Raw genomic sequence first — 22,826 nt, forward strand, 5'->3', positions numbered from 1 at the left:
TTGTTGATCCAGTCCGGTATCTATATCATGTGCTATATGTACCTAAAATGATGGCACAGGGAGACATAATTAGAAGGAACTAAGATTGTCCTAAATGACTCTTCTTGATACAGGCTCACCAGTTGGCCCAGATGCATTCTCAGGCCAGTAGTGTGATGCCTCCTCCCTTCCCAACCATTGAGGATCAGGAGGAAGAAGAGGATGAGGATGAATACGACTATGAGTATGAATCCCTATCTGATGGTATGGTCACAACACCAAGAGCATCCCCGTGTATGCCAGTTTATAGTTGAGACGTTTCTGTGGTAACAACCTCAAACAGCAATAATGTTGATTATCCCAATTCTTCTACTTATCCTGTGACCCCCTACTCTCTCTTCCTCTGTAGCTGACACCCTGGCATTATCTACTGCTTCTTCTCTCCCAGAAGGTAATAAAAATAATCAAATTAATCACTTAAGATTTGCCAATTCCACAGCATGCTTGTTGTCCTATTGCTGAATAGATTTGTGCTCTGTTTGTGCAGTGCTCTAGTACACTGGCTGTGTGACTGTGTGTTGTGACTTTTCCAAAGCTTCTTATCTACTAAATTAGTACCCACCGATACTCAATTGGATTACCAAGTGGGTCAAAAACAACAAGAGATTGCTTGAAAGCCAATAGTTTTTGGCTACATGTTTTAATGTTACTTAGATCACTGAAAACCTCAAATTAGATTACACTGCAGGAATGTGTGTTTTTGTTTATACTGCAATAATAATGTCTTTGGCTGGGAATGTCTACATTGATACAGATAATATCCTGGAGGATAGGCCTGAGGGAAAGTCTCTTTCAGGGGAGAAGTTACAGACCAAACACAGTGACGAAGTCCCCAAGAAGATGAAGAAATGCAAGAGAGCTACTCACAACAAAGCAGAAGTGAGTTTGTCCTCCATTCAGGATCCAGCAGACGTAGAAATACAAAAGTATTTATCTTGTTGGAATTTTTCTTAATGAACCAGTTTCTCCCTGATTAATAACATCATGAGACAAGAGTTTTGTCTCTTTTGTATTTTTACACACTCTCTCACCCAGACACATGTATTTGGCAAGGAGCTGGAGGAAGAGTTCAAGCTGCCTCGAAGCAAGAAGGAAGGACGCCAGATAGCTCAGGAGCTCTCAGATCTGGTGATCTACTGCCAAGCTGTCAAATTCCCAGGTCTTTCCTTACACTACATCATCTTCTATAAAGAAACTATACAATGCCTTGTAAATGGCCTTGTGTTCCAGTCTCACATTCACAAGAGCAGGTTAACGTAATATTCCTGACTTGTGAGATCTCCTTGTGAAGGTATAAGTCTGTGTGTCCCAGGTCTATCCACTTCCAGGGAGAGAAAAGATAGACAGGAAGTTCTTTCTCCTAAAGGAAATGGAAGGAGGTACATCTTTGGGAAAGATCCAGAGAAAGGTGTTCCAGGGGACCCATCGACAGTGATGCGCACCCCAGGGAGAGGTAGACTATCCTTCTCTGCCCCGTGCTTAGCTATCAAAACGTAGTTCTACCTCAATGGTTAAGGATCTGCTACTTCTTCCTAGACAGGCTGGACATATTTTGGATATATTTGAAAGTTGATGAGTTAAACCCTTTGCGTTCAGTGTGTCACACACACACACACACACACACACACACACACACACACACACACACACACACACACACACACACACACACACACACACACACACACACACACACACACACACACACACACACACACACACACACACACACACACACACACTCCTCTCATAACCCTTTTCCCTTATATCTGAAGGAGCAGCATCAGAGGGCCCCCGTTCCAACTGGGAAGAACCACCCACCTCCCCTCTGTACACCTGTAATGCCTCCCTCAGCTCCCTCATCCACACCCCAAAGTGCTACCACGTCTCCTCAGTCAATGAGAACGCCGCCAAACGCCTGTGTCGCCGCTACGCCCAGAAGCTGATCCAACACACCAGCGCCCAGCTCCTACGGACCTACCCAGCAGCCACACGTATCGACTCCACCAACCCTAGTCCCCTACTCTTCTGGCTGCATGGAATACAGCTGGTCGCTCTCAACTACCAGACCGATGGTGAGCTAGACGCTAAGAGTCGTCAACTAAGTCAAGTTTGCTTCATTATGCCAAATGTGGGAGAAAGTGGGAAATTCATTTGGCTAGCTTCATATGAGGAACTGATATTTGGCCTATTGCTAGAACGAGTTGGGCCTGTCTGCATTCAGTCAAAAGTACGAAGGGACAAGGAGTTTGGCGAATTCAATATTTCAGAAGTTGATTCAGAGAAGTCATTTGAAATTGGAGCACAACATGCTTCTTGAAAATGACATTGTCTGTCTGAAAGTCTAGTTGTTGGCGCACAAACCTATTTTTGAGTCTCTCCAATAGTTTACATATTTATCTCTCTCTCTCTCTCTCTCTCTCTCTCTCTCTCTCTCTCTCTCTCTCTCTCTCTCTCTCTCTCTCTCTCTCTCTCTCTCTCTCTCTCTCTGACAGACCTTCCCTTGCAACTGAACGCCGCCATGTTTGAGCCTAACAGGAGTTGTGGGTACGTCCTGAAGCCCCCGGTCCTGTGGGACCCCAGCTGCCCACTCTACGGGCACTTCTGCCCCTTGGACAGAGACCCAAGGGGGATGAGCCCCGTCCTGTTGTCTCTCACTGTGAGTACATAGCAGAGGTAATGGATTGAATGTATACATGTGTACAACAAGTAGCTAGTGATCCTCAAAGGCAGCAGTGTCAACCGGTTTCCTTTTTCAGCAGTGTCAACCGGTTTCCTTTTTCAGCAGTGTCAACCGGTTTCCTTTTTCAGCAGTGTCAACCGGTTTCCTTTTTCAGCAGTGTCAACCGGTTTCCTTTTTCAGCAGTGTCAACCGGTTTCAGCAGTTTTTCCTTTTTCAGCAGTGTCAACCGGTTTCCTTTTTCAGCAGTGTCAACCGGTTTTTTTTCAGCAGTGTCAACCGGTTCAACCGGTTTCCTTTTTCAGCAGTGTCAACCGGTTTCCTTTTTCAGCAGTGTCAACCGGTTTCCAGCAGTGTTTTTTCAGCAGTGTCAACCGGTTTCCTTTTTCAGCAGTGTCAACCGGTTTCCTTTTTCAGCAGTGTCAACCGGTTTCCTTTTTCAGCTTTTTCCTTTTTCAGCAGTGTCAACCGGTTTCCTTTTTCAGCTTTTTTTCAGTAGTGTCAACCGGTTTCCTTTTTCAGCAGTGTCAACCGGTTTCCTTTTTCAGCAGTGTCAACTTTTTTTTCAGCAGTGTCAACCGGTTTCCTTTTTCCAACCGGTTTCCTTTTTCAGCAGTGTCAACCGGTTTCCTTTTTCAGCAGTGTCAGCAGTGTCAACCCTTTTTCAGCAGGTTTTTCCTTTTTCAGCAGTGTCAACCGGTTTCCTTTTTCAGCAGTGTCAACCGGTTTCCTTTTTCAGCAGTGTCAACCGGTTTCCTTTTTCAGCAGTGTCAACCGGTTTTTCCTTTTTCAGCAGTGTCAACCGGTTTCCTTTTTTTCAGCAGTGTCAACCGGTTTCCTTTTTCAGCAGTGTCAACCGGTTTCCTTTTTCAGCAGTGTCAACCGGTTTTTTCAGCCTTTCCTTTTTCAGCAGTGTCAACCGGTTTCCTTTTTCAGCAACCGTTTCCTTTTTCAGTGTCAACCGGTTTCCTTTTTCAGCAGTGTCAACCGGTTTCCTTTTTCAGCAGTGTTTTCCTTTTTCAGCAGTGTCAACCGGTTTCCTTTTTCAGCAGTGTCAACCGGTTTCCTTTTTCAGCAGTGTCAACCGGTTTCCTTTTTCAGCAGTGTCAACCGGTTTCCTTTTTCAGCAGTGTCAACCGGTTTCCTTTTTCAGCAGTGTCAACCGGTTTCCTTTTTCAGCAGTGTCAACCGGTTTCCTTTTTCAGCAGTGTCAACCGGTTTCCTTTTTCAGCAGTGTCAACCGGTTTCCTTTTTCAGCAGTGTCAACCGGTTTCCTTTTTCAGCAGTGTCAACCGGTTTCCTTTTTCAGCAGTGTCAACCGGTTTCCTTTTTCAGCAGTGTCAACCGGTTTCATCTGGTGCAACACATTCTTTCTTGACGTCTTTCTCTATCTGTGTCTCTCGCTTATCCCCCCCTTCTCTCTTTCCATTCCTTCCAGATTATCTCTGGTCAGAATCTATGCCCAGGGACTACAGCAGGCAGTCCATGCATCGAGGTAGACATCCTGGGGATGCAGGCTGATGGGTGTCACTTCCGCACCAAACCCGTTCACCGTAACGCCCTGAACCCCATATGGAACCAGAGCTTCCACCTCCCCCTGCTCATGGCTGACCTGGCCTTTCTACGTTTTACCGTGGTGGAACACAACAGCTCCCAGACCACCGCTCAGAGAATCATATCACTCAGAGCACTCAGGACAGGTAGGCACACACGCACGCTACATCATTTAATCTGTGACTTATCTTCCACACACTGGCACACACACACACACGCACGCACGCACGCACGCACGCACACACACACACACACACACACACACACACACACACACACACATCCACGCACGCTACATCATTTAATCTGTGACTTATCTTCCACACACTGGCACACACACACACGCACACACACACACACACACACGCACGCACGCTACATCATTTAATCTGTGACTTATCTTCCACACACTGGCACACACAAAAAGAGTGTGTTTTTATTAGAAGACCCAAACCTGGTACAGCTATAGTCATTTCAGATGAAAAGAGACTCATTGTCACATGAGACATTTCAAACGTGAACACCTGGTGTGAGTGGGGCTACATTATTTCCTAACATTAAAGCTAGAATTCTTAGTTCCTACATACATTTTTGGACGTATAAATAATAATAAATACCCATTGATTCTTGAAGATTATAATAATAAAAATAATAATATACCTTATAAATTCCTCATGAGCTTAGTTCAACTGTCGTATCCCATTAGAACCAAAAATATAAGCTTGTTTTAACTCCAATGTTTGTAAACAATGTAAATGCAAAGACTGTATAGCCTCAAAACATGGTTAAAACTATAATGTTGATTTCATGGATGGTCTGTCCTTGCATCCATATGTTTGTCTATGAATTTGAGTGGTTATGTTTTCTCCAGGCCCTGCCCTCAGCTTTTCACCAAAACAGAAGTGGGGTGAATGCTTTGTTTTAGTTTTAATTAAGGACTATAACTTTAACACTTCTGCTATGCCTCTGAATGAGCACCAAATGGTCACATGTGGCTCAGTTGGTAGAGCATGGCTCCTACAATCCCAGGGTTGTGGGTTCGATTCCCACGGGGGACCAGTACAAATGAAAATGTATGCACTCACTACTGTAAACTGTGTCTGCTAAATGAATAAAATGCACACAGAATGGGCATACTGTATACCAAGGGAATGGCCATGTGCAAACAAATAGGATACATGCAAATGACCTGTACCTATTTGTCTTCACATGCACATTCAAGGCTTTTACACCTGGATCTTTTTGTCCAGAATAATGTCGTACTGTGAAGCTTCAGTCATGAGTATCGTCAGACAGTTTGTGTTTGATGTGCAATAAATGTAACCGACATTTTCAAAATACTGTAACCCTGTTTCAAAACTGAAAATAATTCATTATATATATATATTTTCTTCTGGGGTTATGCTGCATTTGAAGGCATTCAGTAGTTGTAGAACTATGGCTGCATATCATTTTAATCCATATTTCATACAATAATACATTTTATTTTTAAAGCTACATGCTTCAGCACTCGGCGGTCCCGTTCTGTGAGCTTGTGTGGCCTGCCACTTTGTGGCTGAGCCGTTGTTGTTCCTAGACGTTTCCACTTCACAATAACAGCACTTACAGTTGACCGGGGCAGCTCTAGCAGTGCAGAAATTTGACGAACTGACTTGTTGGAGATAAACACAACTTATTTCAATTTGATTAGCTAATTGAATTCACACAAAATGGGTCAAATTCTATGCCCACATGAAGTTCAGTTTAAAAGAGACAGCATGGGGAAAAGAACTATAAGAAAGGCAGAAAAAGTTGCAATGCTGTCAAATGAGAGCATTATTTTCCCAATACTAACAGTGGCAATCATTTCAAAACTGTGTGGGGTGTGTGTGGCAGGATACAGACACGTGCAGCTGAGGAATCAGCACAACGAGGTCCTGCCAGTCTCCAGTCTGTTCATCTACAGCCGTACATCTGAAGACAGCGGAACAGCAGGTTCACGGCCTGCATCATGGGTGAGTCTGTAGTCTATAGTGTGTAGTGAGTGAGTCTGTAGTCTATAGTGTATAGTGGGTGAGTCTGTAGTCTATAGTGTATAGTGGGTGAGTCTGTAGTCTATAGTGTATAGTGGGTGAGTCTGTAGTCTGCAGTGTATAGTGAGTGTATAGTGGGTGAGTCTGTAGTCTATAGTGTATAGTGGGTGAGTCTGTAGTCTGTAGTGTATAGTGAGTGTATAGTGGGTGAGTCTGTAGTCTATAGTGTATAGTGGGTGAGTCTGTAGTCTGTAGTGTATAGTGAGTGTATAGTGGGTGAGTCTGTAGTCTATAGTGTATAGTGGGTGAGTGTATAGTGCGGTGTTTTCTCCTACTTCTGTCCTTGAGTGCTACAGAGTGTGCAGGATTTTGATTCAGCCGTGCATTAACCACTAAACTCACGCTGTCTGTGTGTCTGTGTGTCTGTGTCTCCCAGCTCTTCAGCACAGAGGAGCGTAGGGCTGCTGTGCAGTACAGAGTCACCGTCCATGGAGTCCCTGGGCCTGAGCCTTTTAAAGTGGTGGGTGTGAGTGAGAGGACCACTGCCAGAGAGCTCCTACACAATGTAAGCATGTCATCTTTCAATTCACCATGTACTGTACCTCAGCATTCTACACATTTGGTGGGGGGTAAACAGTGCAATTGCAGCAATATAATGCTTAATCTCTATCGTTCTCTCTCTATATATCTGCCTCCCAGATCCTTCCATCCCTCTCCTCCTCTACTCTAGTCTCCCTCCTTTCTTACTTCCTGATGGAAGAGAGGGTGGCATTGCCCCGTCAGAGGGGGGAGGCTCAGGGTGAGGTTCGGGGTGAGAGGGGGGAGGTTCGGAGGCCTCTCTTGCAGAGGACGATCAGGCCTGAGGAAGAGATACTCAGGGTTGTTGAGAGCTGGAACCCTGACGAAGGCTACCTGGGCAGAGTATGCCTCAAAACGAGAGAAAAGGTCTGGTTGTATTTCAACCTTCTCAAAATCCCTTTTCCGTTCTCTTATGACCAAATGTATGACTTCCAATTGGTAAAGTCATTGCAGTTTTAGATTTTGTTGCTTCAGAGCCTAGAATTCAAATGATATTGGACATTTCTTTCTTTGATCTACTCAAACTGTTCAGCTTGTTCAACTCCAAAAACTGCTCTGGCGGCGTTGCACTGCAACTGATCCTGTTCCTTTCAATGTATGTGTGGGATGCGCCGATTATGCCATTCTTCGCAGATATGAATGAACTGTTGTTGATGTCTCTAAAAAAGACTCAACCTTAACCATACCTTTAATATTCACCTTTGTTTCAGCTTGTGAATGATGAGAAGCCAGTTATAGAAGAGATGGAGGTCAGCTGTGGACTGGAGGACGATTCCTTTCTGGTGGAAGTACATGGAGTATCTCCTGACCAATCACCAGTGACCCTCAGAGCTCCCAGACACATCACAGGCAATGATCTCATCCGACAGGTAAGCATATGGGAGTCAGTCACGGGAGTGGTTACATTTCCCTAACCCCATTACTTACCAAACAAACAAAGTTGCAGGGGCAGGCTGTTATAATTACAGATCGTGCCTTTTACCGTGTAACTGATCTCCATTTCACTTGCAGACACTGAGAAAAGCCAGACAGTCCAGCCTCCTGCTGTCAGCGGGCAACGCCAGTGACTACATTCTGATAGAGGAGGTAATCAAGGAGCCCCTGGGGCGCATGTTCCCTGCCAGACCCACCCAGAGGATCCTCCTGGACCAGGAATGTGTATTCCAGGCCCAGGGGAGGTGGAGGGGACAGGGGAAGTTCATCCTCAGACTCAGGGAGCAGGCTCAGGGAAAAGAGGTGAGGATATTGTGTGTGTGTGTGTGTGTGTGTGTGTGTGTGTGTGTGTGTGTGTGTGTGTGTGTGTGTGTGTGTGTGTGTGTGTGTGTGTGTGTGTGTGTGTGTGTGTGTGTGTGTGTGTGTGTGTGTGTGTGTGTGTGTGTGTGAGAGATACACGTCTAGTGTTGTTGATAGCCAAATGTATGAGATTTCCTGCATGGGCCACATTTATTGAATTTGTCAGTAACTGTAAATATGTTTAGCTAAAAATGTTTGCTGTGTTTAAGATGGCAAGACCAACCCAATCAAAAACAGTTTGCAAATGTCTCAAAATCTTAACAAATCCCTCTATTTTGTAATGACCAAAATTAGGGTTATTTCTCTGGAGTAGCTGGCCATAATTGACAGCTTCAATGTTCTCAGACAGCTCAGCATGAAGACTGTTTCAGACCTGTTCGCGAGGATCGGCGGAAAGGAATATCGTTGGCGAGCGAGTTGAAACGACTGACAGGCCGGAGCCGGGCCATATGGATCGGGGCTCACGCCTGCTCTGAGGTGGTGCACAGCAATGATGAGAGGGCCGTGTGCTGTCTGCATCTGAGTGAGACCAGAGAGTGACGTTACACACAGTGTATTCATAGTGAATTATAGGATCTCTATGTCCAACTCATAGAGATAAATAAGTGCCCAAAAGCCTGTCTTAGCATCGGCAGCGCCATTGAGGACTTTCACAATTCTTAAGTAGTCAACTGGGTGGAACTTCCTATGGGTTAAGGAAGGATCACACAATTCCATCCAGGTCATCAGGATGGACCAGCCAATGAATTATACAAACATTCCATAACTGCAGGTGGCAGCATATTGCCAACCTTGGCTTTATACCTATCCAGACAACACACTTCAGGTGGCAGTATGCACCCCTTTCAGTTTGTTTACCAACTCATAAAGTTGTAGAAGAAGAAAATTGACTACTTCAAAATGGAGATGGCGCTGGCTATGGTCTCATAGCCATAATGGGACAGATGCAGTGTTGCGTCCTCTACCTAACTCTATGGTCCAACACTCCCTTGAGTTTCTCTAACTAACTCCATGGTACAACCAAATCCAAATCTACTGCATAACTGACAGCTAAACAACCTCGCTAGCATCATCATTTGGGGCAGAGAACCAATTTGGAATCTGGGAACCAGACTGAAGTGTAAAAAGTAATATTTTATGTTCTCTGCTATCGATTGTCCAATTGATAGTATTATTGTATGCTTATAATATAATGTTTGTGTGTTTATCTCCCTTCACACACTCTAACTAAAGATATCCAAGATGGGCTGACACTGGGAAGATGTGGAATTGGAGCCATGCAACTCCTAGGTGTCTGATGTGATTTGGACCAGGCAATACGCCTAATCTACGTCTACCTAGAGCTGGAAATGGCACCTTATCGGCATGTGCATTTATTGAAGCCTTGCATTAGTTCCCCAAGCAAATGCCTAACGAAAATGGGGAGAATCTCAATTGGATTTCCTTGCCTCCTTTTCGAAATAAATGCACTTGTCATCAGGCAAATTACATTTACAGAGGTGGAAACACGTAGTCTGTTAAAAACAGTAAGATAAATACGCATGTAGCTAGAGTCCATTCCATTCTCCTTTTTTCTGTCCTTGTGGCACGCAGAAGACCCAGGTTCGAATCCAGTCGGAGATGAAAGAGGAACACACTGACTGTAGGACAGACCAGCAGATGGTGATATTGTGCTTTCCGATGGATACATAAGACATCAATCTGGCAAGTTTGAAGTGGCTGGAGGAAATGTGAAGGATCTCAATTAGATTTCCTCGCGTCCTCTCCTCGCCTCCTTTGAGTCGAGGAGATGAAAACAGGAAATAAATGTGCTTGTCATCAGGCAAATTATGTTTAGAGGTGGAATCCCAAAATACATGTTTAAAGTGGTTTACAAATTCTAGTTATGCTAGACATTTTATAGATAAAAGGATAAATAAGTAGAGTATAATTTTTAAATGTGTACATGCTTTTCCCCTCTGAGAAAATAGTTGTTTCAAAGGAGGTGTGGCTGATTTCAAAACACTTCTGCGGTAGGATACACCCGAGCAAAACACTTCTGCGGTAGGATACACCCGAGCAAAACACTTCTGCGGTAGGATACACCCGAGCAAAACACTTCTGCGGTAGGACACACCCGAGCAAAACACTTCTGCGGTAGGATACACCCGAGCAAAACACTTCTGCGGTAGGACACACCCGAGCAAAACACTTCTGCGGTAGGACACACCCGAGCAAGACACTTCTGCGGTAGGACACACCCGAGCAAGACACTTCTGCGGTAGGACACACCCGAGCAAAACACTTCTGCGGTAGGACACACCCGAGCAAGACACTTCTGCGGTAGGACACACCCGAGCAAAACACTTCTGCGGTAGGACACACCCGAGCAAGACACTTCTGCGGTAGGACACACCCGAGCAACACTTCTGCGGTAGGACACACCCGAGCAAAACACTTCTGCTGTAGGACACACCCGAGCAAGACACTTCTGCGGTAGGATACACCCGAGCAAAACACTTCTGCGGTAGGACACACCCGAGCATCCTTTCCCGACGGTGGCAGTCGAGGAGAGGAGCCAAACTCCTTCGTTGACCTATTAACACACTCCTACATATGCCAAACACTTACTGGATTCCAGGTCACGGAGGAGAGGAAGGACTTTCCCAATTGAGAATCTCCCATGGTCAGACTCAAATAATCAAGACAGACAATTTCCCCTATCATCCCTCAAAACTAATTTCTACATTAACTCCAAACATGTTTTAATTTTTTTCTCTATTTTACATTACTGCTGGTGTACAATACTGCGATATTACTGTCATATTAGTATATTAAACATTCCCAGTGCTATAGCTGTATCCTTTGGTCTATTTCCTCACAATGAATCTCTACAATGACAGACTTGAATTTGACACCAAACCGCTGTGATGACTGATACAAGAACTTGATCAAAAAGTTTAAGATTTTATTACAAAGCCACTAGCACAACAATAGAACTCCTTGTTCAGCAGTCATTTTGAAATCAGTGCAAATTACATAGAGCAGACAAACTCAAATCATACAAGTGCAGGAACCCAGAAAACTGTTTTGTATTTGTAAAATTTAAAAAAACACAGCAAATAGTTTATTTAACCATGTTCAGGTTTTGCATTTAAAGCTACATAATGCAAAAATTAAATAAAAATATCATTGTTCTGGCTGTTTCTTGAGCCATGTCATAACCAAGCTAGGCACACAGGTAGGAGAAACAAATACACAGAAGAGAGCAATTTAACCTCAGACTTAACTATCAAATAATAATTCATTGAAGAACTAGTCTATTCATCAACAATATTGATATACTATCAACAATCAAGCATACACTCCCTTGACATTAACATTCTTAGAATATTAGCCTAAATATAAACAATACCATATGAACATTCCACTTGATGGACTTTAACATTCTTAGAATATTAGCCTAAATATAAACAATACCATATGAACATTCCACTTGATGGACTTTAACATTCTTAGAATATTAGCCTAAATATAAACAATAAGATATGAACATTCCGGTTGATGGATTCCATATTTGTTTTTGGAAAGCCAGAGGAGTACAATACATGCTGTTGGAAAAATACTAATAATTATAATACACATGGCTAGAACATAGAAACTCCCCTAGAAATATTTTGTCAGTCACTGACGGTGTAGGAATTGAACATGCAGCATTAGTATATTAGCCTAGTAGTTAAATCAGACGGAATGCTGTGTTCATCATTCACACAGCCGTGGTCAGTCTGGTTTAACTAGGCTATTAGTTTTAATAACAAATTAATATGATGCAGCTTAAAATGAAGTCAAACCAATGTCACACCAGGGCCTCCGTACATACAACTTTCTGAACATCGTTTACATTAAGAAAGTAAACTAAAATTCCAACTCCACATTTTCCTCACAGAAAATCATAGAGGAAAATTGAAATTACAGTTGTTTTCTTCCTGAATTGACCAAATTGAAATGAGCCACAACCCTGTAAGGACACACCTGGTTTGGCACACAGCACTAGGACAGACAATATGTGCTTTAAATAAGTCCTGTGCTCTAAACTGCACCTGTTGAAGTGAAGTCTTCACTAGAAACACTTGACAATGGCACAATAACAACCGGAATTCAACTGAACTCTACACACACTTTGACATCCTTCCGAAAAGAATTGAGAAAAAACAGCAACAGTAGGGGAAGAGTAAGATTAGAGAGGCACACACGCATGAAAACCACCCACTAGGTACATTCTTGATACAAGTACTAAGAAATACTGTTGTAATAACTACAAGTAGAATATATTTGAAATGATATTGAATTTAAATGAATATAGGGTTAGCGTATTGTGTGACTGTTACCGGAGCAAAACATGACTGTTTTTTAGGACAGCGTTTCCCAAACTCAGTCCTGGGTGAACGTTTAGTTTTTAGTCCTAGCACAACACAGCTGATTCAAATAACCAACTCTTCCTCAAGCTTTGATTATTTGAATCAGCTGTGTAGAGCTAGGGCAAAAAAACAAAACCTGTACCCAAGGGGGCCCCAGGACTGGGTTTGGGAAACTTGTTTTAGGATGCATTCGAGTAGGAAAACTGGTGAGATGTCTTCAATCATTCCACTGGAAGCATGTAATATATTCTTATTTTACTGTCCAGCTGCAAATTGAAATGAGTTGAAATACTTTTAAGCCCATCCTCATTAACTTAATTGTACCATGTATCATAACAGATTTACAACAACAACAAAATAACACACCAACAGAAAATCAGTTATGCCTGAATGTAGACAAAAACACACCATCAAAGAAAAAGTATGTCGGCTGTAACACACAAACGTTCAGCGATTATACAGAAACAAAAATCAGCTTCCTGATCTAGTCAACAGAACAAGAATATGACTCATCTCTTTCGGGGTGTAAATGTGTCGCAAATTCATTGAGAAGTTTGTCACAAAATAAGTAGGCCTAATTTAGTTACTACACAGCTATTCCCTATTTCATATTCAAGCTGCAGGTGTGTTGCTATGGTTACAAACTGTAATGACAGGGGAACGGTTAAATAGACGAAGGGAGTATCTTGTTGGTTATGACTAACAACCACCCAACACACACACCTGTTTAGTGTTCAAGGTAGAAATTGCCCCCAACTACAGATCTAGGATCAGATTTTCCCAATCCTATTGGGTGTGATGATAAAATGTCCAATATCTGACCCTGCATCAATGGTTAATTATGGGCAACTTTCACTTTGAGGGTGTTTGGGGGTTTATTCTTTGACATCTACAGCGGTTGCCTGTCACTCCACTCCCTCTAAAATACCACAACTCTACATTGTGTAGTTTACACAGTTCATCCCTCTCTGACAGCACACTGCATGTGGGTCTCCATGGCTGGTCCGTTGTCCACTATTGTCTTCCCACTGGTAGCTGAAGTTGTGATGATTATGGCTCCCAGACGATCAAAACAGTCAAAATGGCTGATTGGCCAAGTCACTGTTAGCTTAACAGTCCGAATGCACAAACACGTGTCTGCACACACATGCTCACCTACAAACACACAATCAGGCCTGGGCACACTCACTCACACCAATACACACACAGACAGTTCTGAGGCAGTAGCTCTAGCTGAATCCCTGGTCATATCGGCCTTTAATCATCATGTTCAATAAAGGGCCAACCTACAGAACAGAAAGCACATTAATGCATTAAAATACAATCGCACTAAAACAAGTCCATTGTTGAAAACCCTATTAGGGCCTACTACTAGGTGAGATACTATAGCTTTGTTTCACTGAGTGTCCTGTCCTCTAGTCTTTGTGCTGTACCACACATCCCCCTTCTTCCATTCACTCTGTGCTAAATCAGGTAGACCATAAATATTCACAGTAATTGGGTTGCTATCAGGGTCAGCGTTCCCGGAGCCGTAAGGATTCCGGGCATGGCAAGCTTTCTGCACTATTCCTACAGGACCAACTAAATACGGAGCCGCCAAATGGAATGTCAATCATCTGATGTCATGTTCTAGTTATGGAACCAGCCAGAATATTCCTCTCAATGGAATCACATTGGGATCTCAGAGCTGTGAAATGTCATTTGATGTTCTAGAAAAAATGTGATTTAGTCATGTTCTAGTTCTGGAACTAGTGAGTCTATGGGATCTTTGGCAGCCTGGTACAGATATGTTTGTTCTTGGGTTTAGCCAACTCTGACTATGTCTGTCATGCCCAGATATGACACTATGTCTGTCATGCCCAGATATGACACTATGTCTGTCATGCCCAGATATGACACTATGTCTGTCATGCCCAGATATGACACTATGTCTGTCATGCCCAGATATGACACTATGTCTGTCATGCCCAGATATGACACTATGTCTGTCATGTCCAGATATGACACTATGTCTGTCATGCCCAGATATGACACTATGTCTGTCATGCCCAGATATGACACTATGTCTGTCATGCCCAGATATGACACTATGTCTGTCATGCCCAGATATGACACTATGTCTGTCATGCCCAGATATGACACTATGTCTGTCATGCCCAGATATGACACTATGTCTGTCATGTCCAGATATGACACTATGTCTGTCATGTCCAGATATGACACTATGTCTGTCATGCCCAGATATGACACTATGGCTGCCATGCCCAGATATGACACTATGGCTGTCATGCCCAGATATGACACTATGGCTGTCATGCCCAGATATGACACTATGGCTGTCATGACAGATATGCCATTTTGTCTGTCATGACAGATATCCCTAAAGTAGCCAGTGCATACAAAAATACCAGGCTTTCTACAATGGGTTGGTCAGAACAAGCATTGTGATGGGTGGGCTTCGCCTCATACCTACGACCGCAGCACAGCCGTGCTAAAAAAGTCCAAACCCACAGCCTCTCGTGTACAATTTCTTTAACATACCAGACTAGATCTCCCATAAATAAATCCCATCAGAATATTCCTCATCTGTCCAGTTTCAGTACCTCTTGTGGGTCTCCCAGTGCCTCCCCCAGCATCTTCTCTATGTTTCTCATGATGGCCACCTTCTGATGAGCTCTCAGTGGGTACTCGATCCTCTTGGGCGTGGGCGCACCCTGGGGGAATAACAGATCATTTAGTGAGGACAGAAATATAACATGTCCTCTAATACTACTTCTATGAGTAAGGGATGTATCAAGGTGATCCAAGCTAATTAAAAATAATAAAGAGAGCACAGTGAGAAATGTATCTTTCAATGCAAAGATATTCAATTCATTTCACCAATATTTTGACCGTAATGGTGCCTTCTTTAAGGTGCCACAACATTCGTTGACATGAATGCAGTAAAGATGATATGATATATGATAGATGGTGATATATTTTGGCATATATCAGTGAGCACATACAGTACCTTGTACCAGAAGTTGACAGTGATGGTCACTCCACCACTCAACAGGGACTCAATGTGGTGCCACCTGAATTAGCCATGAAATGAAAACAGAGCAGACTTATCAGACCATGTAAAATGTCACCAACAGGTCAAACTGACCAGTCTGGTTCCACAATGCCAGTGTTGACATTTCAGCGACAGAATCCTCAGTCAGAAAACAGCATCAAAATCAGTCTATTTTCAGACTCTGTACAGAACGACTCTTACCAATACACACTGTACTGTACATGGGATCCCACCACACACATAATACTAGGTAGAACCGTGTAAAGCAGCTCCTACCAGTACATGGGGATGTAGAGAACATCTCCCGGGCCCACCACAGTCTCATAGCCCGACACATTCTTGAAGTTGGGAAACCTCTCATAGTCAGGGTTCTCAAAGTCAACCTACAAATGGCAAAAGCAAACTTGCTGTTAGTAAGATTAATTCAAAACAAACAGAAACAGTTGAGAAACAGAAAATCCACGTCATATCAAATCAAACACCGGTTTCTAAAGGGACCACAATGGAAATAAGTTTTCCTTGATGTGTTATCCTCTATGATTGCAGTGCATCCACGTCTGGTTGATTGTTTTAAAATGGTCAAATAAATGACATCAGAAAGTAGGTTTTACCTGGCTCTGTCTGTCACAGGGGTGGTGAACAGGGAAGGGATAGAGACACTCAAACTGGTCGGGAGGGAACAGGATGCACCTCTTGTAACCTTTGATTTGTGCAAAGAAGTTCTGCTGCTCGTCGTAATGGGCTGGCGTCACGTTGCCTACAAACATTGAGCAGATCACAGGATTACCTGTCTGTCTCTGGAGGAACAATGCCCTTAAGCTAATTTCAGCTGAAATTAATGTGAGTGGATTTCTTTCTTAATGCCCTTTCCACAAGGCCTTTGATTGCACATTGAGACAGGGTAGTTCACTCATTCCATCAGCGATATATGGTACCCACATTGTAGATATACTGTATATCATTTCCTTGTCTAATAGGACTAGGGAAATCACCTGCTAGCCATGGTCCCCATGCCTAAAAGCCACAGGGTCCCTTCCTTACCAGGGTTCTCCCCAAAGAATTTAAAAGCGGCACTGATTTTGTACCTTTAAAAAAGCAACTATTTGTTGTAATTTATGGACCTAGACTGCAGAAAAATGAAAAATTCTCTGAGTCCGAAGGGGGGCACCGACCCCTTCCAGGCCTCCCATCCCCAGCAGAACCAACCTTGTTAAAACATCCTGGGGAAAACCCTGCTTAACGTTCATTCCTATAAACCCCTTAGTTCCTTACCCTCCATGCCTATAGGCCAGGGCTAGGTCTCTCACCCTCCATGCCTATAGGCCAGGGCTAGGTCTCTCACCCTCCATGCCTATAGGCCAGGGCTAGGTCTTTTACCCTCCATGCCTATAGGCCAGGGCTTGGTCTCTCACCCTCCATGCCTATAGGCCAGGGCTAGGTCTCTCACCCTCCATGCCTATAGGCCAGGGCTCGGTCTCTCACCCTCCATGCCTATAGGCCAGGGCTCGGTCTCTCACCCTCCATGCCTATAGGCCAGGGCTAGGTCTCTCACCCTCCATGCCTATAGGCCAGGGCTCTCACCCTCCATGCCTATAGGCCAGGGCTAGGTCTCTCACCCTCCATGCCTATAGGCCAGGGCTCGGTCTCTCACCCTCCATGCCTATAGGCCAGGGCTCGGTCTCTCACCCTCCATGCCTATAGGCCAGGGCTCGGTCTCTCACCCTCCATGCCTATAGGCCAGGGCTCGGTCTCTTACCCTCCATGCCAGGGCTAGGTCTCTCACCCTCCATGCCTATAGGCCAAGGCTAGTTCTCTCACCCTCCATGCCTATAGGCCAGGGCTCGGTCTCACCCTCCATGCCAGGGCTAGGTCTCTTACCCTCCATGCCTATAGGCCAAGGCTAGGTCTCTTACCCTCCATGCCTATAGGCCAGGGCTCGGTCTCACCCTCCATGCCAGGGCTAGTTCTCTTACCCTCCATGCCTATAGGCCAGGGCTAGGTCTCTTACCCTCCATGCCAGGGCTAGGTCTCTTACCCTCCATGCCTATAGGTCAGGGCTAGGTCTCTTAATCTCCATGCCTATAGGCCAGGGCTAGGTCTTACCCTCCATGCCTATAGGCCAGGGCTAGGTCTCACCCTCCATGCCTATAGGCCAGGGCTAGGTCTCACCCTCCATGCCTATAGGCCAGGGCTAGGTCTCTTACCCTCCATGCCTATAGGCCAGGGCTAGGTCTCTTACCCTCCATGCCTATAGGCCAGGGCTAGGTCTCTTACCCTCCATGCCTATAGGCCAGGGCTAGGTCTCTTACCCTCCATGCCTATAGGCCAGGGCTAGGTCTCTTACCCTCCATGCCTATAGGTCAAGGCTAGGTCTCTTACCCTCCATGCCTATAGGTCAAGGCTAGGTCTCTTACCCTCCATGCCTATGAGCAGCAGGTTGGAGGTGAGCTGGCCCCAGTTTCTCTTGCTCTGCTGCTTGGTGATCCAGTTCCAGTTGAAACCCAGGAAGTCAACAACGATCTTCCTGCCCACTGTGTCATTCAGTGTCTGCTGCAGGTACACCCTGGGAGGATGAACAGAATAGAATTAGACCATCTGATGAGACAGAAATGGATATTCTGCTTTGCACATATTTTGGAAGGAGCACAGCCACAGAGGGAGCTGCAGTACAGTGATCCTGGAGCTAGTTGGAGCAGAATGTGGATAGAGACACAAAGGATAATGACACTCTGTCATTAACACAGTCCAAAGAAGGGGTAATGCTGTACATGTAGAGTCAACTACTGATAAAAGCAAAAGGGTTGGAACTGTAGTGAATATGCTGCTTTAAGCCCAGTGGTTAACACAAATATACAGAGGAATGAAGAGAAATGCAATTGAATAGGGACAGTTGCAATGCAATTCCAGAGTTTGCACTTATCAGGAGTCAAGTGTACTCAGCAAGTGTACATGCATCCGGAAATGAAAGCTTGTCTTGCCAATATTAAATGTTCAACTCGGCTCAGTAGAAAGCATTCCTTGCCAAACCACAAAGAATGATTTCAATTAGAAAACAGTAATGCCATACAACAAACGTTGCACAAAACCACCACTATGTGACAGAAAACGTCATTTAACTGATCAAATCTACAGTACATGGACACAAGCAGCAAGCATTAGTTCTAAGGAAGGGGCTCAGTGTAGTAAGTGATATGTGTGTGCGTGTGTCTCTCTCTCTCCCAGGCCAAGCAACTCAGTCAGGTGAGAGCGGTACAAAATGTTCCCAAGATGCCTTATAAATGCTTAGTCATTCTCGACAGCTAGCTATTTCAGTTCCTGCATTAGATTTAATTTGACTCACTCAACATTTTACTTTGGTCTAAAGAGCAATGCCCGGCACTCCTGCAACGCAAACACCTAGACTGGATAGCATTTAATATGATTCTGTCCATATTATACATGTTTTGTGACTCAAATAAGAGAAGTTGTATATTACCTTCACTCATATTAAGCACTGATAAAATGTCCCTAAGGACCTAACTCTCCTGCAGCAGGTCAGCAGATCAAACAGCAGATCACCCTCCCTCGGATGATGGTTTAATATAGCCATTTACACAAAAACATTACCTCTCATCTCCTCCCTCTTCCTGTGTTTTATGCATTTTCTCCACAAAATCAGAGAATTTCATGTCTATCCGTCGAGACTTGGGTACAAAGTTCTCAAAGTTGGCCATTTTCTTCTCGTCATAGTAGAGGAATTTGTGGTTTTCCGCGATGTACACAGAGAAGTCCCCATTTCCAATGTTCTCCTGCAGGTATGGGATGTCCCACTGGAGAGCCGGATACACTAGATTAGTGTCTGTTAAAACCACCGGTTGCTGAAACCCCCCCCCCAAAAAAGGAAGATTTGTTAGATTAGAAAAAGACGGCATATACTCTGATATTTTTATTCCTTATAATATAGGACTGAAGCAAGCAACAATTTTCATTAAATTATACAAAAAGTATTAAACTTTTTTAAACAATTTGTTAACATGTTTTCCTAATAGTGATAGGCCTAACGTTATATGCATTAAACATCATAAACTGGGTGGTTCGAGCCATGAATGCTGATTGGCTGACAGCCGTGGTATACCAGACCATAAAATATCAATATACATCTAATCAGTTTTCCTTTGACGCATTGAATAGTTAGGCTATAGTCAGAACAAATTAAATGCATGGGGAATTCATCAATATGTAATAGCTTTTAATACATTACACATATTATCCTTAGGCACGTAGCAAAGAAAGGCACACCTGTCTCTGGCGAATAGGAAGAGCCTGCATTAGCCATGTGTATCAACAACACTGCGGTTCGCTGGCAAGCAGAGCGATTGATGGTCCCATTGGACACAAGTGGCAAGTGCTACGTGACTACTGGAACGTAGGCTGTGTAGCACATGCGCGCTGTGCCGCTGCACTGTATTTCATTAGCGAAGCTCGTACAGCAAAGACCGCAAGCAGGGCGGAAGCAAGAGGTATAATATACAGAGTGAATTATGAATAGGATACGGAAGCTCCATTTCAACAGACTATGTTGTTTGACTTTTCACTTGGGTCAATAAGACGCTATTCAACTAATTTCATGTCAACAGCAAATTGTTGGTCTACTCTATTCGGTACTCTACTGTTTACCGCGCGGGTACTCTACTGTTTATCGCGCGGTAAATCTGAATTATACAGCTCATTCACCTAGTTAACATTGATGTGTCTGGTCAAAACTCGATCCCTCCTCATCTCTTTCCCTCTCCCACCTGAGTTCACTGGGAGTTCACCACAGATCATAATTGTGGAACCACAACCATTCTATGTCCCCCGGCCCCCCCCCAAAAAATTATAATAATATTTGAACCACGCAGTCAACTGCTCGTATAAACATAGCTGAATAAAGACCAAGGAATAAAACGTGTGATTTGCATGCAGAAAATGTTTACTTTGCAGATGGATCCCTCGGCAGTTATGCCAAGCTAGCCTCATGTATGGAACATATACCTGATATTCACTACAGTTCACTTATGTCAACAGTCTCAGAGTTACACTGTAATAGCCTAGATATCCCATATGCATCCATAGTACCATACCTGCTGCCAGCATGCCACATATTAACAGCCAGCATTGATCTTCCAGGCTGTAGCCTAATCTCTGGCATTGTATAATCATATTTCAAAGAAAGGCACATCAATGGATGCGAAAGACAGTCATATGAGAAATACTGATTTATTTAGTGGTACGTGCATTTCAGTGTTATAACAGGGTGTGACTGTTGCATTCCTCTGATGTAGGCCAAGTTAGAGATCAACCAGTCAACGTCATATCAGATGTAGTAAATGCAGACTGACTTTTGGAGAGAAGCATTCAAGAGGAGGCATGACATGTTTTCTTATTAAACATAAAGCAAAGGAGGTGGCACGTGTATACTGAGAGGACCATTGCTAACAAGGGGTCCAGATTACCTGGCTACAAATAGTATCAGACAGGAGAATAAAAAAAATCTGCTTCATCGGCTACCTATAAGAAAATAAGATAGTCTATGGTAGGCCAGATGTGTGTTTACCAGCAAACGGATTATCTGCACTGCAGACTGCCATGCCATGCAGACTTGTCAAGTCCAGTGTTCTTTGGCCTTGGTTTTGGGGACCAAGGGGTTGTAACCTAGGCTACAGCCAAGCTTGTGTTCCAATCCAGTGTCAAAAACACATGTTTCACCTAATAATCAAGCCCTGCCATGCTACTACATTGGAACTGCACATCCTACGAAGGACCCCAGGACCAGGTTGGAAGAACACTGGACTTGTCCACTATCAACCAGATCAAGTAGGGTCTCTCTTGCATGAGATTTGATTCATGCAGAACAAGCCTGGATAAAACAGGTGAAATTGAAAAAAAATAGAACCACTGTCAAAATCGTGTTCGCTGGCTTGCCAGCAGCTGATTCAGTTGAGAGAACATTGGCTATCTTACTAACAACATACAGGATACAAGCAGGTGGTGTGTGCAAGACAAAATACTTGTTGATTAACGTTATTTGACAAAGTAGCAGCTAGCCATATAGCCATCGTTAGCTAGTTATTTTTGTTTCTCACCAAATCCCTCTTACCCTTGACCTGCACATTGATCTGGTACTGGTACTGTGTATTATAGCTCCATTCTTGTATATTTTATTCCTCGTGTTACTATTTTTAATTGTTCGTATTGTTTTTTAACTGCATCGTTGGGAAGGGCTAGCAAGCAAGCATTTCAAATACAAATACAATTGGGTTACTTAATTTGAGCTATCTGTCAAACTTGAACAAAAACATGACAGCAAATTAATTGTCATGTCAACTGTCACTTTACCTCGTTGTTTATGAGCATCTCAGCTCTAGGATCCGTGTGAGAGAGTCTGGGTATCGGTCTGGTCTGGAAGGGATACTTTCGAAGTTGAGAGTCGTTCCAGATAGGGCTGTGGACCTCCGGCTCCGAGAATGATGCGGCACCGCCTTCGCTCGCCGTTGGATCATTCTCGACCACTGTTGCCGCTGCCATGCCCGTGTACCGAACCCAAGCCAAGATTGCCCCTCGCTCGCTGTCAAAAGATGTTCTCTTGACTCGAGATACTGACACCTCTTCTTTAGGACTTATGCTACGTGTTTGCTCACAACATTGCCATGCATAAATTGTCTGTTTCTTTCCCGATGCAATACATTAAACACCGAGCCGACAAGCTTCCAAAGCTCAGTGTTTGCTAGCACCAGTCAAATGTGTAAATAACCATTGACCACTGAGGTATAATAAGAACGGCAGTGACAGGCAAAAAAACAAACGACGAAAATGTATTTGGAAGGGAAATACCAAGCGAGGTGTAGTACCCAGAATGAGAGTACAGCGACATCTAGTGTACTGAATGACTAACTGCTATAGAGCAACTTCACACACATCCATCAGATGGCGTCAGAGTACTGCTATTTGATTAGAACGAAAACTGTCAGAAAAATAGATTTTCCTCAGGTTTCTGACATCACAGTGTATAAAAACAATTCCAAATTACACTCACTTGAAATCTTGAAATGAGAGACACCCATAGAATATAGGATTCTGAGTTGAAATTTGGTGCAAATAACATACATTTTATGTATCTTTGCTCATCTCTCTGTATGTGTGTGTGTGTGTGCAGGTTTGGATGGATTACATAAAAAAATGTAATCAGTTACTGATTA

At 43.8% G+C, this 22,826-nt stretch overlaps 2 protein-coding genes across 4 annotated transcripts in view; one reads left to right on the top strand and one right to left on the bottom strand.

The window, feature by feature from the left end:
* Positions 1-10,989, top strand: part of LOC124041129 (1-phosphatidylinositol 4,5-bisphosphate phosphodiesterase epsilon-1-like) — a 42,138-nt gene extending 31,149 nt beyond the window's left edge. The window contains 14 exon segments of the mRNA XM_046358337.1: positions 114-243; positions 389-430; positions 794-918; positions 1,075-1,198; positions 1,352-1,492; positions 1,815-2,114; positions 2,535-2,698; positions 4,158-4,419; positions 6,149-6,267; positions 6,722-6,850; positions 6,985-7,230; positions 7,575-7,733; positions 7,876-8,100; positions 8,503-10,989. Of these exon segments, the coding sequence (XP_046214293.1) occupies positions 114-243; positions 389-430; positions 794-918; positions 1,075-1,198; positions 1,352-1,492; positions 1,815-2,114; positions 2,535-2,698; positions 4,158-4,419; positions 6,149-6,267; positions 6,722-6,850; positions 6,985-7,230; positions 7,575-7,733; positions 7,876-8,100; positions 8,503-8,697 (2,361 nt within the window). The 3' untranslated portion in view covers positions 8,698-10,989.
* Positions 10,990-11,083: 94 nt separating this feature from the next.
* hif1an (hypoxia inducible factor 1 subunit alpha inhibitor) lies at positions 11,084-22,414 on the bottom strand. Of its 3 annotated transcripts, none has more exons than XM_046358339.1 (8): positions 21,967-22,414; positions 19,216-19,418; positions 18,024-18,172; positions 16,221-16,366; positions 15,886-15,992; positions 15,565-15,628; positions 15,158-15,268; positions 11,084-13,840 (listed from the first exon to the last, which is right to left on the bottom strand). In XM_046358339.1, the coding sequence occupies exons 1-8, from the start codon at positions 22,153-22,155 to the stop codon at positions 13,784-13,786; spliced, it is 1,026 nt and encodes a 341-aa protein (XP_046214295.1). In that variant the 5' UTR covers positions 22,156-22,414; the 3' UTR covers positions 11,084-13,783. The 3 variants fall into 3 exon arrangements, with proteins under 3 accessions (XP_046214295.1, XP_046214294.1, XP_046214296.1); XM_046358338.1 differs by having other exon boundaries at positions 19,216-19,466; XM_046358340.1 differs by lacking the exon at positions 21,967-22,414 and adding an exon at positions 19,888-20,423 and having other exon boundaries at positions 19,216-19,466.
* Between the last annotated feature and the right edge of the window lie 412 nt (positions 22,415-22,826).

Source organism: Oncorhynchus gorbuscha, linkage group LG08 (assembly GCF_021184085.1).
Source record: "Oncorhynchus gorbuscha isolate QuinsamMale2020 ecotype Even-year linkage group LG08, OgorEven_v1.0, whole genome shotgun sequence".
Taxonomy (NCBI): Eukaryota; Metazoa; Chordata; class Actinopteri; order Salmoniformes; family Salmonidae; genus Oncorhynchus; species Oncorhynchus gorbuscha.